The following is a 17322-nucleotide window of genomic DNA, read 5'->3' as shown; positions in this document are numbered from 1 at the left end:
CTTTTGTCATAATCTGGGCCCCCGTCCGTGGTGCTGTAAAAGCCAAAATGAGTCCAAATTGCAGATTTATAAATGCTTCGGAGCATCTCGTAATTCCCTCTCTAATGTTGAAACTTTAGCTGTTCTCTAAACACCGCGAGAATATAGTGTAAAGATACCGCCCTGGAATAACTCTTGCGAGATGCTGTTATTACTCTGGCGGGCTTGGGTGGTGTGCTGCTAACGCTGCTAGCTAGTGACCGGGAGTGTAAGTGCAGGACAAAAGGCACTGCAATGAATACAGTACCCCCAAAATACATATAAATGTCAGGATTGTGTGCTGCGGTACTGCCTTCTACTGCTTCTCTGTTGCAGCACACTCCTGAGCACCCTGATTGCTGATCATCTTCACCTGTGCCTGATTAGTTGTTCTATTTAAGCTGTGTGCTTACTCACATCCAGTGCCAGATTGTCCCTTTGCTACACCCTGTTCAGCTCCTTCCAGCTTGTTCTTGTGCATTGTGTTTTGGCTTTCTGACCCTCGCTCTGCTCACCTGTAAGTACCTACCTGCCTGCTTGACGTCTTCAGCAGTAGCTGTATTCTTTGGTACTTCTGCTAGTTTTTTGTTAGCAGCTCTTTTTGTTCTTGTCTGTATTTTTCCCTGCTCAGCTCACCTTGCTAGCAGTGTTTTTTGTTACTGTTTCCCGCGACTAGGTCCGGATGTATTTTGGTTGTACTTTGTTTCTTGTGTGGTTTTTGGTACCTTTTTGTTATCCATTTTTGTATTAAAGACCTTTTCTGTTTTCACCTATTCGACTCTGCATTTTGGATTCCTGCATCACGGCCTTGGCCGTTCATAACAGAACAATCTGGCCAAACATGGAATCCGCAGAGTTCGCACATATAAAGGCCGCACTATCCCAACAAGGTGCGCTCGTCGGCAGCCATGAGCAATCCCTCCGGGGAGTTATGGAGTCCCTGGCCGCCCTCGCCACTAGCATTAGCGCTATTGAGCAGCATCTGGGACTTGGCTCTCACCCAGGACAGTCGGAGGGTGCAGCCCCCTCATCAGAGGTTGTTCGAATCGCACCTGCTGCCAGCAGCAGTAATAGTCGCGAGCCTAGCCTCCCACCCCCCCCACGCTTTTCGGGGGAATCTATGGATTGCAGACAATTTTTACACCAGTGTACCCTGATTTTTGACCAACAACCCAGCACTTACTATTCCGACCAGGCCAAGATAGCGTTTATAATGAGCCTACTTACTGATAAAGCAGCAGCGTGGGCTATAGCGGTGAGCAAAGCTAAGCCGGAGTTACGCACCTCCTATCCTGTTTTTTTGGAGGAGCTACGGCAGGTCTTCGATCACCCTATCCGTAGTAGGGAGGCCGGTAACCAATTGTTGGACCTACGACAGGGCAAACGCTCGGTAGCGGCTTTTTCTGTGGACTTTAGAGTGCTGGCGGCAGAAAGCCGATATGATGAGGAGGCTCTCCGCGGAATATTTCGCAAGGCTCTTAACGAGCGGATCAAGGATGAGCTGGCAGTGAGGGAGTTCACCACCACGCTCAACGAGCTTGTCGACCTAGCCATACGGCTGGATAATCGCCTCCGGGAACGTGATCGCGAACGCAGTGAGGGACTACCTGCAGGATCAGCCAAGAACCACCGTCAGGAGTTTCGGCTGATACCACTAACTTCCGGAACCAGCGGAACAGAGGGAGTCCCATCAACGGCGGCCACCGAGGAGATTGCGGAGCCCATGCAACTCGGGGGAAGACGCCTGTCTGCTGCGGAGAGGTCGCGGAGACTACGACTCCGCCTTTGCCTGTACTGCGGCGAACCCAACCACACCATCAACAGATGCCCCGCGCGACCGGCACGCCGCGCCGGATCTCCTCCTGACGTTATTAAGGAGACTGGCGCAGGATCGACCGCCGTATCTAAGTCGAGGGAGAATCAGCCTACGCAGGACCGTTGTGAGTATGCTGAAATGCCTCCGGCGTCGGCTCCGACTCCAGCAGTCTTTAAGAGACTACAGGTGACTGGACTCATTACGGGGGGGGGCGTCAATGTTCGGATTTCTGCATTAGTCGATTCTGGGGCGGATGATTGCTTTATTGACTCTAATTTTGTTAAGGAACATGGCATTCAGGGGGTTGAGTTGAGAGACCATAAGGAGGTTCACTCACTGGATGGACGCCCCTTGGCGGTAGTCACTCATAGAACCGTTCCGTTATCTCTTCAATTGTCTGGCAACCACCATGAATCCATTAGTTTTTTTATCGCTCCGTCTCAATCCGCGCCCGTAGTTCTAGGTCTCACTTGGCTCCAGATTCATAACCCGACGGTGGATTGGACGAGGGGACAGATAGTTAATTGGGGCAGTCACTGTTTTGCTAGTTGCTTACGTTCCGCGGTACCCACAGTTTCAGGTAAACCTAGGAACACTGAGAAGATTGATGTCACTGGTGTTCCCGACGTCTATCATGACCTCCGCATGGTATTTAGCAAGGATAGAGCTCAGAGTTTACCCCCCCATCGTCCATATGACTGCGCTATTGAACTCCTTCCGGGAGCACCATTACCCAATGCTAGGCTTTATAGCATCTCTGGACCCGAGCAACTTGCGCTCAAGGAATACATTGCTTCCTCTCTAGCTGCCGGACTTATTCGCCCCTCGTCCTCTCCACTTGGGGCCGGCTTTTTCTTTGTCGAAAAGAAGGATAAGTCTCTACGGCCTTGTATTGATTTTCGCGGCCTTAATGACATTACCATTAAGAACCGTTACCCGCTTCCTCTCATGGACTCCGCCTTTTCGTCTCTTCATTCGGCCAAGATCTTTTCCAAACTCGACCTTAGGAATGCTTACCACCTGGTTCGAATCAAAGAGGGGGACGAGTGGAAGACGGCTTTTAATACGCCACTCGGTCACTTCGAGTATCTTGTTATGCCCTTCGGCCTTACCAACGCACCCGCCGTATTCCAGTGTTTAATAAATGATATACTTAGGGATATGATTAACCACTGCTGTTTTGTTTACCTAGACGACATCCTGATTTTTTCTAATTCCCTCCAGGAGCATATCCAGCATGTACGCCGCATCCTTCAGCGGCTGTTGGAGAATCGCCTTTTTGTCAAGGCGGAGAAGTGCGAGTTTCATACCACATCCGTTTCCTTTTTAGGGTTTATAGTGGAGAAGGACAAGTTAAGAGCCGATCCCGCCAAGATCCAGGCGGTGGTCGATTGGCCTTCTCCCAAATCAAGGAAGCACTTGCAGAGGTTCTTGGGGTTCGCGAACTTCTACCGGAAGTTCATTCGTAATTTCAGCATAAAGGCAGAACCTCTGACAAGGCTTACATCAGTAAAGGTTCCCTTTGTATGGTCTCCCGAAGCTGAGGAAGCGTTTACCAAGCTTAAAGCACTGTTTACGTCTGCCCCTGTCCTTACTCACCCTGATCCTGCCTTGCAGTTTATCGTTGAGGTTGATGCCTCGGATACGGGAGTGGGGGCGGTTCTATCCCAGCGCTCACCAGTCGACCAGAAGCTGCACCCGTGTGCCTTTTTCTCACGTCGCCTCACCTCGGCAGAGAGAAATTATGATGTGGGCAATCGGGAACTGCTGGCCATTGTGCTCGCGCTGCGGGAGTGGAGACATTGGCTGGAGGGTGCAGCCCAGCCGTTGGTAGTTATTACGGACCACAAGAACCTGGCATATATACGCTCAGCGCACAGACTCAACTCTCGCCAAGCCAGATGGTCACTGTTCTTAACAAGGTTTAACTTCTCTATCACTTACAGACCTGGATCACGGAATATTAAGCCTGATGCACTATCTAGGATCTTTTCCCCGGTGGAGTCGGACTCACCACCGGAGACAATCGTACCTGTCGCCCGGATACTCGGCGCCCTCCAGTGGGAGGTGGAGAGGAAGGTCTCAGAGGCAGCGGGACAGACGGAACTACCAGAGGGGTGCCCAGAGGGGAGATTGTTTGTTCCTGAACGACTCAGATCCGAGGTGCTGCTGTGGGGTCACTCGTCTAAGATTGCCTGCCACCCGGGGATTCGACGAACCCTATTCCTGGTCTCCCAAAGGTTCTGGTGGCCTACCATGACAGCTGACGTGAAGAAGTTTGTCGCCGCCTGCTCCGTCTGCGCCAGAGGTAAAGCTTCCCATCGCCCTCCTGCCGGTTTGCTTCAGCCGTTACCTGTCCCTGGTCGGCCATGGTCCCACATCGCAATGGACTTCATCACTGGATTACCCTCGTCATATGGCCGGACCGTCATACTCAATATCGTGGACAGGTTTTCAAAGATGGCGCATTTTGTGTCGCTCCCCAAGTTGCCCACGGCCCTAGAGACAGCTAAACTGTTGGTGAGGCACGTCTTCCGCCTACACGGGATACCTGCAGACATTGTTTCGGACAGAGGGCCTCAATTTGCTTCAAGAGTGTGGCGGGCATTTAATAAGGCATTGGGGGCGACCGTTAGTCTTTCTTCTGGTTACCACCCTCAGTCCAACGGCCAGACGGAGCGGGCCAACCAGGACTTGGAAGCAGCACTCAGGTGCGTTTGTCATCGACACCCCTCCTCCTGGTCGACCCACCTCCCCTGGATCGAGTATGCCCACAACTCGTTACCCTGCTCGGCGACAGGTATGTCACCCTTCAAGACTGTTTTTGGTTACCAGCCCCCGCTTTTCCCCTCCCAGGAAGCAGAAATTACCGTCCCGGCAGTTCATGTACACCTACGACGTGCCCGACGCATCTGGCGAGAGACCCGGGCTGCATTAACACGTACAGCAGAACACAACCGCCGGATTGCTGACAGGCACCGGGTTCCCGCACCTGATTACCAGCCTGGGATGGAGGTATGGCTGTCTTCTAAAGACCTTCCGCTTGCAGGGACCTCTCGGAAGCTGGCTCCAAGGTTCGTGGGACCTTACAAGATCAAGGCAATAGTTAACAAGTCAGCTGTCAAGCTGGAGCTCCCACCGGCTCTTAAAGTCCACCCAGTCTTCCACGTCTCCTGCATCAAGCCTGTCGCTACCAGTCCGCTGTGCCCTTCGGTCGAGGCTCCACCCCCGCCCCGCATCATCGACGGTCAGCCCGCGTACACGGTGAGAGCCTTATTAGATTCGAGAAGAAGGGGGAGGGGGGTGCAGTATTTGGTCGACTGGGAGGGATATGGACCAGAAGAGCGCTCCTGGGTCGCCTGCTCCCGTATCCTGGATCCCTCTCTCATTTCCGACTTCCACTCCGCTCACCCCAATAAACCAGGTATGCCGCCAGGGGGCGTCTTATAAAAGGGGGGGATACTGTCAGGATTGTGTGCTGCGGTACTGCCTTCTACTGCTTCTCTGTTGCAGCACACTCCTGAGCACCCTGATTGCTGATCATCTTCACCTGTGCCTGATTAGTTGTTCTATTTAAGCTGTGTGCTTACTCACATCCAGTGCCAGATTGTCCCTTTGCTACACCCTGTTCAGCTCCTTCCAGCTTGTTCTTGTGCATTGTGTTTTGGCTTTCTGACCCTCGCTCTGCTCACCTGTAAGTACCTACCTGCCTGCTTGACGTCTTCAGCAGTAGCTGTATTCTTTGGTACTTCTGCTAGTTTTTTGTTAGCAGCTCTTTTTGTTCTTGTCTGTATTTTTCCCTGCTCAGCTCACCTTGCTAGCAGTGTTTTTTGTTACTGTTTCCCGCGACTAGGTCCGGATGTATTTTGGTTGTACTTTGTTTCTTGTGTGGTTTTTGGTACCTTTTTGTTATCCATTTTTGTATTAAAGACCTTTTCTGTTTTCACCTATTCGACTCTGCATTTTGGATTCCTGCATCACGGCCTTGGCCGTTCATAACAATAAAAACATCAATTTGAACGTCTTTTGAATCGATATGAGAATCGTGCGATGTAATATCGCGATATATAGCCGAATCGATTATTTTAAAAACCCCTAGTCAGTATGTGATGAAACGTGTGCAGACACACATCGAAGGTGCCCACGAATAATCTATATTTCCTTGTTTTGCAGGTAAGATGACTTGTAAACCATATATAAGTAATAGACAGCAGTAGTAACAGTTAATAGTGCTTTAGAGTGTAACAGGTGTCGAGCGAAAGAGTGAATATGCATGTTAATGAGCTCGTTAGAGTGACGTTCCTCGTTGTGTACCGAAAATGGCGGACTCGTCCGTGGCAATGTGTGAATGACCAAATTCTACGTGTATATTGTTAAGGGACGCACATGAGTCAGGTGAATACATGTACAGCCAGAACGTATGTCAAACAGAGTGAATATGAATTGTCATGTGATGCTTGTCTTCCTGTAAATACTAAGCTAAGTATAAGGCTAAGCTAGGCTAAAGAGCACATGTGCTGTGCTATTGCTAATTCATTCAGGAAGCTGTGATGGAAAAAGTATGTCCCACATGTGAATGTGAAGTTAAAGCTACACTATGTAATTTCTGTATGGTCATAGAAAGTGTAAAATACTTGGTGTTTATTTCATTCAGGGTGATTACAATGAGAATACAGTAAAAGGGTTTATTGCTGGATATAGTTTTAGTTTAATAAATACAATTCATGAGAGTAATGGAAAAGAGGATAAAACAGTGATTGGTTAAACAATGGTTAAAAACACTGACATTGTACTTTGAGTTCATTAAGGTATGTGCTCATACAGTAACATGTGTATTGTGTTTTGTTTATTGTAATACTGTAAGAACAAGTGGTTAGTCAGTATGTGATGAGACGTGTGCAGACACACATCAAAGGTGCCCACGAATAACCTATATTTCCTTGTTTTGCAGCGTTTGCAAAAATAAATACAGGTATGTTGCACGGGAGATGAGTTGGCCCATCATTTTCTGCAGTGTTACAAAACACGTGCAAGCGTCTACCTCGATACCCACATCATACACACACCTGTCACTTGTGCTTTTGGTTGCACCGTGTGTAAGGTGTTCATTTGGGTTGGTAATCTCCCGTCGGTTTGTGATGCGTGAGTAGCGGTGTAAATATGAAGCTGATTCGCTGTATCAACCCCTCCTCAAGCAAGTTGAACTTTGCCTAAACCCATCTCCACCAACAAACGGTCCAATGATGGAGATTATATGCACAAGTGGTGGGTTTTCCTAAATATAAAAATGTCTGTATGTTTTAATCAATCATTCCTAAATGTGCGCAAGTTCCAAATGCTGAATTATGAATGTGTGGGGATCCACTGTAGTAGCAAAGTCTAGTCCAGGGCAAACTATTTGCCTAGCAGGACACAATGGGTTCTAATATTTGGATATTGGGGTGGCCCAGAAGAAGATAGATGTGGCAAAATGTGACAAACAACGCACCAACAAAAAAAATCCAAGGTAAGAAACACAAATTATCACTTTGTCATCTGAAGTTCACATTGCCATTCATCTTCATCACACATCTTGCACTCATTTGTAAATAAACCCCCACTCTGCTCTGTATGCAGCATTCACTGGAAAGGGTATAATTAAAACAATTTGTAAAAGCTGGGCAGGCAGGATTAAAAGCTTAAAGGACCGTAGTTCAGCCATGCCTGGTCTGGTCTGACAGTGCCACAAGCATGTACACTTTTCTTTTTTGGCTTTCAATAAACCACCAATGCACCGTGTTTGGTCACTTTTTTTTTATTGCCATGCTTACTCGATGTAGGCAGTCATCGAAAGGCGTGGTTTATCATGCTAGATTTGGATAAAGGTAGTCATCAATGTAGGCAATAGTTCTTCTCATCTGAAAATTATTTTTTAAAAGGTGTTAGTGAAGCAGCTCTCGTGCCTCACCACTCCTGCCTCAGACATCCACCACACGCACCTTGGAACAGACGTGGCAGCAAGTTGTCAACGAAATGCCATAGGCAATGTTACTCTTGAGAAATTAATGTTTATTGCTTTAGATACGATGGACTGTCATTATTATGCCATATAATTAATTGAAAAAATGGTCTCAACAAATGTTGTCAATAATATTGATTGACAATAATTTGCAGGACAATTATCATCCAGCAAAATGTGTTATTGAAAGAGGTCTAAGTACAGATAATAAAGACAGCATAGCAGATTCTGCTCGGACCAACTTAAACTCACTATATGAGGTGGAGAAGGCAAAAGCGTCCAAAAAGTAGCATAGACTATGCAAACACAACTCAATGATGTGGTGAGTAGCACAGTGTCCAACAGAACTAAATAGTTACCCTGATTATTAATCAGACGCGGGTGTGCTCACCAGCACACTCAAACCAAAGGAAAGTTGCTGCCTACGGTGTCAAACAGAAAACAGGAATACAAAATAAGAGTCACAACAGGGAATATTTGTGCAAACATAAGAAAACCAAAACCAAAGTCCAACCTGTCACAAGTTCCTACCATTATATTAGTAGAGTGGGGCACCCCCCAAATTGACAATTCACTCCAAACTTTGACCACCAGGGGAATAGTCAGCAACTTGACACTCCAAACGAGCTGTTAAAATGCACTGTGGGTAATGTAAGAACTAGAATAACAAGCTGGCGACTGATATCCAAATGCTTCCAGGAATGCAAATTCTCCCAGAATCTTTGCCTTTTTTTCTACACTTCACTGCACAACATTTTGACCTTGTATTAGTATTCCATGATGTGTCACTTTAATTTATAGTCATAAAGGTATTAATTTGTTGTGGGACATACATACCACATTTGCATCATGCTACACAATTATTAATACTGTATACATTATTACTGTAGTGTAGACATTGACTTTGAGGATTTAGATGACTGAAAATATCTTGGTAAATGTATAGCGCTTTTCCACTTCCACAAGGATACTTCAACATGATCACGGGAGGACAGAGGATCGAACCAGCAAACCTTCATGTTGGGAGACAACCACTCTACCACCTGAGCCATGCCGCCCCCATTATATGTCTTCTGAATGCAATCCAGAATTCAATGTGATACATACTTTGTGGTGCATTGGACTGTGGAATTACAACTAGCAGGTCAGGGTGCTTGAAATGAAACAATACAAGTTTTGTCAAGAACTACTGAAATGAAGACGATGCAAATAAAGGCATCTATAGTCTGCTTGCATTGGCAAAGTAGCGCAGTAATCCACCAAATCCAACAGAAGAAGTAGAAAGAAAAAAGCTCACAGTGAGAGGTCGTTGGTACTCCCTATCTACTGAAATGAAGAGTATCACCCAGGAAAACAATCCTTGGCAGAGGTTTGACATTTTCTGTATATTGTTGAATATATTGTTTAAATAAAAGAATAACTGCAATTTTAAATACAGTAATCCCTCAACTGCTTCACGCTTCAAATTTCATGGCTTCACTCTCACAGTTTTTCAAAAATACATTCATTGATAAATCATTCTTTTGTGTGGTTGAATATTATTAGTCCAAAAATATGCATATTTAAGCAAATTTTATGTATTTTTTTTGCCAAAATGAAACATTTTCAAGCACAAAAATGTCTAAATGAAGTAAAATACAAATAAAATAAGGCACACAGAACATGCATTCAAAGGCGTTATGATATGTAGTATTCTACACTGGTCAGTAGGTGTCAGTAATGTCACACAAGCACCAGACTTGATTGCCGGAAAAACAGACTTTTATTGGAGGTTTGAATGATCTCACAACAGCCACAATAATCCCTAACTATATAATAACCCCTGTTGCGGACGTAACCCACGCCAAGATAACAATCTCCTTCTCAATACAGATAAGTCTAAATAGATGATCATCGACCCAAGAACAAGGGAACAAGGCATAAACCCCTGTTTATTGATGAGACTGAGGTGGAGAGGGTGAAAACCTTCAAGTTCCTTGGCACACACATCAGCGAGGACCTCACCTGGTCTCACAACACCCAACAAATTATGAAGAAGTCCCAAAGGAGACTGTACTTCCTGAGAAGACTGAGGAAATTTGGCATGTCCACCACAATCCTTAGTTGCTTCTATAGATGCACTGTCGCGAGCAATCAACCTCATCAAGGACAGCACACATCCACAACACTCATTCTTCACACTCCCACCGTCAGGCAGACGCTACAGGAGTTTTAAGTCCAGGACCACAAGGCTGGCAAACAGCTTTTACCCACAGGCCATCAGGCTTCTTAACGAAGCACTCACACATGCCGCACGCAACACACGCACACACTCATAACACTTTATTTATTTATTTATTTATTTGTATTAATGTCTCTTCTGTTGTTGCTTAATTTATTGGTATTTATGTTTCTTCTGTTCTTATTCATTTTCTTGTGTTTTCTTTCTTTTTTGGGGAGAATGAACAGAATCAGAATTTCATTGCATTGTATAACTGCCTGTTTTACTATGCATATGACAATAAAACTCTTGAATCTTGAAGATGAAACTCAACTCTGAATCCCTGACATCACTTCCTGTCCACCCCCCTCCTAGCTCCCCTAGCACCCGAACACATTTACAGCAACACACATGAGCATGAATCTTAAATGGCCTATTTTCTCTTATTAAGTCTACTATATAGGGTAATGGGAGTGTAAAGGTGACTACAAAATGGCCAGATGTCTAGATGGCTGTAATATATTGTAATATATTTTAGGGCTGTCAATCGATTCAAATATTTAATCATGATTAATCATATTTTGTCCATAGTTAAGTCATAATTAATCACAATTAATCGCAGATAGAAAGAAGTTTTGCTAAGTAAATTTCTTTGTGGTAAACGCTTCCATACAGAAGTTAGATACACAAGTTAAGATACTATTCAAAAACTATATATTTTAAAAACAGAACAATTCAATACAGTGTACAAACGATACGATTCAATTTGATTTATATTATTTAACTATTACATTTGTTGATGTAAACTTTAAACTTACATTGTAAAATAAAGAAGCCAATTGTATAAAAGTGTCATTCTCAGTATTTTCAAATGTGTAAAAGAGCACATCATATCCCCAGCATGCTGTAAGGCAGGGGTCCCCAACCACCGAGCACAGGGAAACATTCAGGTGCAATGAAAAACACAAAAATTCAAAATGAAATAATTTCTAAAAAAACTACATCATTTTTTGGAAAGAGATTGTTTTCATTATTTCAATTGTTACTCACCTATAACTGATTCACAAACTTGAAAAATTGAATGCATCCATCACTAAATGAAAAAATCACAACAATTAGCAAGGGTATGAATAATTTTGAGCACAATTGTATATAAACACACACTAGTAAAATAGATAAAATAGAAAATATTTGATTTATAAATAATCCTACTTCACAGGAAATTTTATCAAGGTCAGGTCTGGAACTTATTAACCATGTTAAACTAGGGATTACTGTATTTGCAAAACCTTCCATATTAGGCTTTTTGTCCGACAAGGCCACATTGTGAATCTTTATCCCGTTTTCAGTCACTTTAACCAGGAACTGTTCGTGTGAAATATTCAATGCCATTTTTGAGGAACCGTGGTTTGCTGTGTCAGTCAGTGATGCAGCAGTGTTTCATGCTCCAGTTTGTTGCAATATTTGATTTTCAAACACCTGCTTCACGGTGTAATTAAAAGGCACACACAGGCTGGGACCAGTCCGGTGCTGGCAAAACTAATCTGGCTTGTTGCTGCTTTTGACATTCCATCAGAGCTCCTGCTGTGTCACTCTTTCTTACAGCAACTATTTCTCTGCTTGGTGACAGAAGTTGCAAAAGAGCAGAAGGGCCCATCTGACAGGACCTGAAGATTGGATGGGATACTCAGACTTGGTTTGAATGAGCAGTGACTGCTCTGTAATGAAGGGAGGTAGAATTAGAGTACATGAAGAATTTATGTTTGTCCTGTAAGATAATAAAAAAATCTGCAAGATAATAAGAAGCAAAACATCAACCAACGAAAAAAAAAAAAGTCTAAAAGTCTATTTTTGACACACGGCTTGCTGGCTGTTGTGCTGCCAGTGGTACTGGTGCACTGCACAAAGTGGATGAACTCATGAAGAAGGAGGACTACCTCCAAACTTTTCACCTTCACCTCAAATCAACAGTTGAAACATGGACACAATCAAGTCGTATATCTAGTCGTATTTGGAGATTTATTTTGTATACGGTTGCCTCTGTCATTAATTATTTGCATTAATTAAATGTCATTTTCTATTCTGGTGTATAACTACTATTACTACTACTAAGTGGACTATTTCTAGTCTTTTTTTTTGAGTCATTCCGATGAAGGTTGGTCATTTTTGTGGGAGCAGTGATCACATGAATTAAATGACACCGCACATTAATGTAGTTGCAGGTGAGTGTGTGCTGTGAGTTGGACTTTGAGTCTTGGTATTTTATTTCTATTATAAATTGTGTTGGTTATCATCAAGAATTCGCATGAACCAATTGCATTACAGTCATTCTATGACTATCATGAAATCATGCCAACAGAGGAGAAGCGTGGCGGTACTAGTGGCCTAGTGCGAGTACACCTCAAGTCTTTTGGTCTATTGTTTCATATAATCCAACAACTTTAAAGCCAGCGGCAGCAATTCATAACATCTTGTCTAAACAGCCTCAGGTTGGCAGAATGAATTTTTAACGTTTCTTTTACATGGTAGATGCCTTAGCAGAATTTGGGTGAGCTCATTGAGTGTCTTTCGTTTCCAGTGCCAACACTGCATTGGTCCCTGAGTGGTGAAAAGAATGAAGCCTCACATTACTTAATGAGAGCAACAGCATGGCTAATTAGTGTACTCACAATAATTAGCTTCAGGAGGGGTCCCCTACTCTGCGTTAGCAGTGGCCAGGCTCAGACGGTCTAAAGCCCCTTTTCCACCAAATGTCCAGAAACTTTTAATTCTTGAGACTCTTTTACCCCCGCAGGAACTTTACCCCGGAACCAGGAACTATATGCTGGAACTATGCAGGTTCGGCCTGTGGGAATTGGGGCTGAAATGAAGTCCAAGGTCGATTCGGGCACCATCTACAAAGGTAAGAGTAGTTCTGTGAACCTTTAGGGGGCAGTCACAGAGCTGATTGGATGACTACTTTGAGCACTTGTGAAAAGTCTAGAGCTGTTCGCATACGCACTACTGTTTCCATGTAACAGTTTTACTCTGTGCTTCAAAAAAAAGCTTACCACATATGTGAGCGAACATTGACATGCAGGCTCTGAAGTTGTGCAGGGAAAATGGCAGTCAGTTTGGAATGTTGATTTCAAGCTATCCATAAAGTTTGGTGATAGGTGGACAACCAATATGCAATGTTAGCGTTTCATTATGAATCTTCTGAATGCCTTATATTTGTATTTTACTTCATTTAACCATTTGAAATGTTTAATTTAGGCAAAAAATATGTAAAATTTAGATATATTATATAAATTATACATATATTATACATAAATAAAATCTAATAATAGGCTAATAATAACCACAAAACAGCATGACTGAGTGATTAATATACTAGTATTTTTGACATAAATGTGATGGAATAAAACCGTGAAATTCTAAGCGCAAAGTGGTGAGGGGTTACTGTATTACGAACTCATAACTATTGTTTCTGAAATGTGAGATCACCGAGTGGAATGTTTACAGCCCAAACAAGAATGTTGTTTCAGTAGCATTATTCACATAAAGGTTCCTGTTGGCCAGTTGGTGGAAAAGGGGCTTTGGTAATTGTCGATCTTGAAACTAAAAGGTTCCTGTTGTGTCGAGTTGTTTTTTTTATGTAGGTCAGGCCGATGACGCTGTAGAAGCAACATGCTCCATTTGATAGTACCACCAAACAAGCTTTTGGAGCCAGGTAAAAAACAGAAAGAACATCAATCATTGAGAACAAAATTTCTGCCACAGCCTTGGGAACTTACCCCGAGTAACAGAAACAGCCATAATTTCAAGTTTGGTTCTACAACCCAAACGGTGGGCTGAGGTGAGTCCAACCATGTCTCGTCAGAACTTCTCAACCAACTGCACAAGCTCTGGCTTGATCAGAGAGGTGACATTCCAAGCCACAAGACCTAGATTTGGCAGACCGGGTTGCCCAGGTGATCACACATTCATGCAGCCCCAGATTCTACTTCCACCATACTTCATGTAGGTAAGACAAAATTATCTTGCTCTTCACTTGGGTTGCCAGCAGTTTACACAATAATGGTTGTGTGTTAAGTCATTTGTTGAGGATAGTACAGTAGATCCCTATTCGTGGGGTTTGTGTTCTCAGACCACCCACCAATGGCAAAAAAATGTTAGTAATTGCATGCAATAATAAGTAACAACATACAAAACTATACTATCCATCCATCGATTTTCTATGCCACTTCTCCTCATTAGGGTCACGGGGGCATGCTGGGGCCTATCCCAGCTGACTTCAGGCGACAGGCGGGGTACACCCTGGACTGGTTGCCAGCCAATCGCAGGGCACATATAGACAAACAATCATTCACACTCACATTCATACCATATATATGGACAATTTAGAGTCACCAATTAACCTAACATGCATGTTTTTGGAATGTGGGAGGAAACCGGAGTACCCAAAACTATACTATTATATACTAAATTATAACCTGCAGGCATGCTTACTTCCTGTTGGGGAAGTGTGCAAAAGAGCTTTCCTGCATGGCTTGCAGATGGTTACAAATGAGTATAAAATTGTATTATTTTGCATTTATTTTAGTGCGTAGGCATCTATTTTGTTAAGTGAGGAGTAAATAAAGCATAGGAGCAGGACAGCACATTACCTGTCACACAGGTGGCTAACTGCACCAAAAGAGTCACAGGCACAGGGTAGGCAGCCACTGGTACCATTGGTGAAGTAGCCCTCCTCGCAGTCTTCACACTGTAGACCACTGTAGCCGTCCAGACATGAGCACTGGCCAGTGCTCTGGTTACACTCATCTGGATACAAAATCCCCTCTCCTGCAGTGCTGCAGTTACAGAAGCCGTCTGGTTGGACAAACAGGAGAAAATGGTAGTTAGGACAAAGGGTTAAATGGTGCTAATGTAGATAATGACTGTAATTGTACATTTAAACCAAAAGAAACAAATAACAGTTGCCTTTTGTATTTAATTCACCTTTATACGCAGCATTGTACAGAAACTACAGTATCCATCCATACAGCCATCCATCCCATCCACAAACCAAAAAGCTCAGTTTTACCCACCCACACACAGACACTGAGTCGAAGAGGTTGAAAATCACGGCTCGAGCTGCAACAATTAATCAACGAATTGATGAGTCATCGATTAGCCAGTTACTCAACACCTATTTTGGTATTCGTTAATAGTTTCTTTATTTAAAAATGTAACTACCCTCTGAAATGCCCTTAGTCATCCATGAAAGCAGACCTATAATATTAGTGTTTTAGGAAAAACAAGATATTCACACTCATCAGCTTTGACTTGGGAAAACAGTGATGGACATTTATGCCTCTTTTCTGATATGTTGCTAACTGTTTGTGTCTGCTTCACATTGATTTGGTCGGGTAGGATCTGGAACCAGCAACAGGGGTAGGCAAACATTTTGACTCGTAGGCCACACTAAGTAAAAAAAAAAATGGCCAGACTATATATTTGATACAGGCATGCCTGGAATTCCACCTGGAATTATTTGTCTTATTTAATCTAAAAGTGTCATACAATCTGCTACATGTGCCTGTGTCCCTTTTTTCAGGAGCAATTAAACATCAGACCATAAAACAGGAGCAGCATATAAACATCAAATAAAGACATTGAATTTTACAGTTTTTTTAATGAATAATGTTTGATTGAATAAGACACCTGGAATGTACATGAAAATACAATATGAACTATGAATGATCAAACACTAACTATTAAAGAGAATGTGAATGTCCCTCCTTTTGACTTCTCAGAGAGTTCAGTGTGTCACATACTGTATGTGTTAACTTGTGTTTGTTTGGCATCATGGGTGAAGTAATTGTCTGGATCGCTGCATGTGAAAAGCTACTTAAACCATCAAAAGGTTGTCTCAGATTGATTCTGACTACTTGCAAGTCATGTTGCAAGCTTCAGTGATAAATCCATCCATTCATCTTCTACCGCTTATCCAAGGTCGAGTTCTGGGGGCAGCAGCCAAAACAGGGAAGCCCCTCCAAGGCTAAACCTCTCAAGGGGAGCCCAGCCACACTACGAAGAAAACGACCGGTAAATTGAGAGCTTTGCCGTTCAGCTCATCTCCCTCTTCACCACACCGATGCAGAGTCCACATCACTGCAGATGCTGCACCAATCCGCCTTTGGATCTTGCATTCCAACACTTCCCTCACTCGTGAACAATACCCCATAGTACTTTAACTCCTCCACTTGGGGCATGATCTCATCCCCGACCCGGAGATGACACTCAGCCCTTTTCCGGACAAGAACCATGGACTCGTACTTGGAGGTACTGATTCTCATCCCAGCCGCTTCACACTCAGCTGCAGACTGATCCAGTGAGAGTTGAAGATCATGGCTTGATGAAGCCAGGAGGACCACATCATATGCAGAAAGCAGAGACCCAATCCTGCAGCCACCAAACCGGAACCCTTCAAAGGCAGTGCCTTGAAATTCTGTTCATAAAAGTCATGAACAGAATCGGTGACACAGGGCAGCCCTGACAGAGTACAACCCTCACTGGAAACGAGTCCAACTTATTGCCAGTAATGCGGACCAAGCTCTGACACTGGTCATACAGGGAGCGAACAGCCTGAATTAGGTGGCCCGTTACCCCATACTCCCTGAGTACTTCCCACAGGATGCCTCGAGGAACACAGTCAAATGCTATCTCCAAGTCCACAAAACACATATGGACTGGTTGGACAAACTCCCATGCACCCTCAAGGACCCTGCCGAGCATGTAGAGTTGGTCCACAGTTCCATGACCAGGACGAAAACCACACTGCTCCTTCTGAATCCAAGATTTACCTATCTGGCAGATCCTCCTCACCAGAACCTCTCACCCTGCGGTCCCCCTTCTTAAAAAGGAGGCCCACCAACCCGGTCTGCCAATCCAGAGGCATTGCCCCCAATGTCCAGGCGATGCTGCAGAGTCGTGTCAACCACGACACCCCCACAGCATCCAGGGCCTTAAGGAACTCCGTGCGGCTCTCCACGCTCGGGGCCCTGCCACAGAGAAGCTTTTTGACCACCACGGCAACCTCAGCCCCAGAGTAGGAGAGCCCACCATGGAGTTTATATTAAAGTATATATTAAATACTTTGGAATCATTTGGCAGGCTGGATTCAAACACTTGGCAGGCCGGATATGGCCCCCGGGCCGTAGTTTGCACACCCCTGCTCTAGGGCATAACCAATTAATCAACTAAGAAAATAATCTTGAGTTGCAACCCGAGCCACAGCAAGTTATGCAATCCAGCCGCACAAGG

At 44.2% G+C, this 17322-nt stretch overlaps 1 protein-coding gene across 1 annotated transcript in view; it reads right to left on the bottom strand.

Moving 5' to 3' along the window:
- Nucleotides 1-17322, bottom strand: part of si:ch211-158d24.2 (multiple epidermal growth factor-like domains protein 9) — a 62715-nt gene that overhangs the window by 35214 nt on the left and 10179 nt on the right. Inside the window, exon 2 of the mRNA XM_054773018.1 lies at nucleotides 14682-14886. Within this exon, the coding sequence (XP_054628993.1) occupies nucleotides 14682-14886 (205 nt within the window). The remainder of the gene's footprint in view (nucleotides 1-14681; nucleotides 14887-17322) is intronic.

The sequence above is a fragment of the Dunckerocampus dactyliophorus genome, chromosome 4 (genome assembly GCF_027744805.1).
Source record: "Dunckerocampus dactyliophorus isolate RoL2022-P2 chromosome 4, RoL_Ddac_1.1, whole genome shotgun sequence".
NCBI classification, from domain to species: domain Eukaryota; kingdom Metazoa; phylum Chordata; class Actinopteri; order Syngnathiformes; family Syngnathidae; genus Dunckerocampus; species Dunckerocampus dactyliophorus.
The sequence above is the reverse complement of the archived record's forward strand: the minus strand, read 5'-3'. Positions and strand labels throughout refer to the sequence as shown.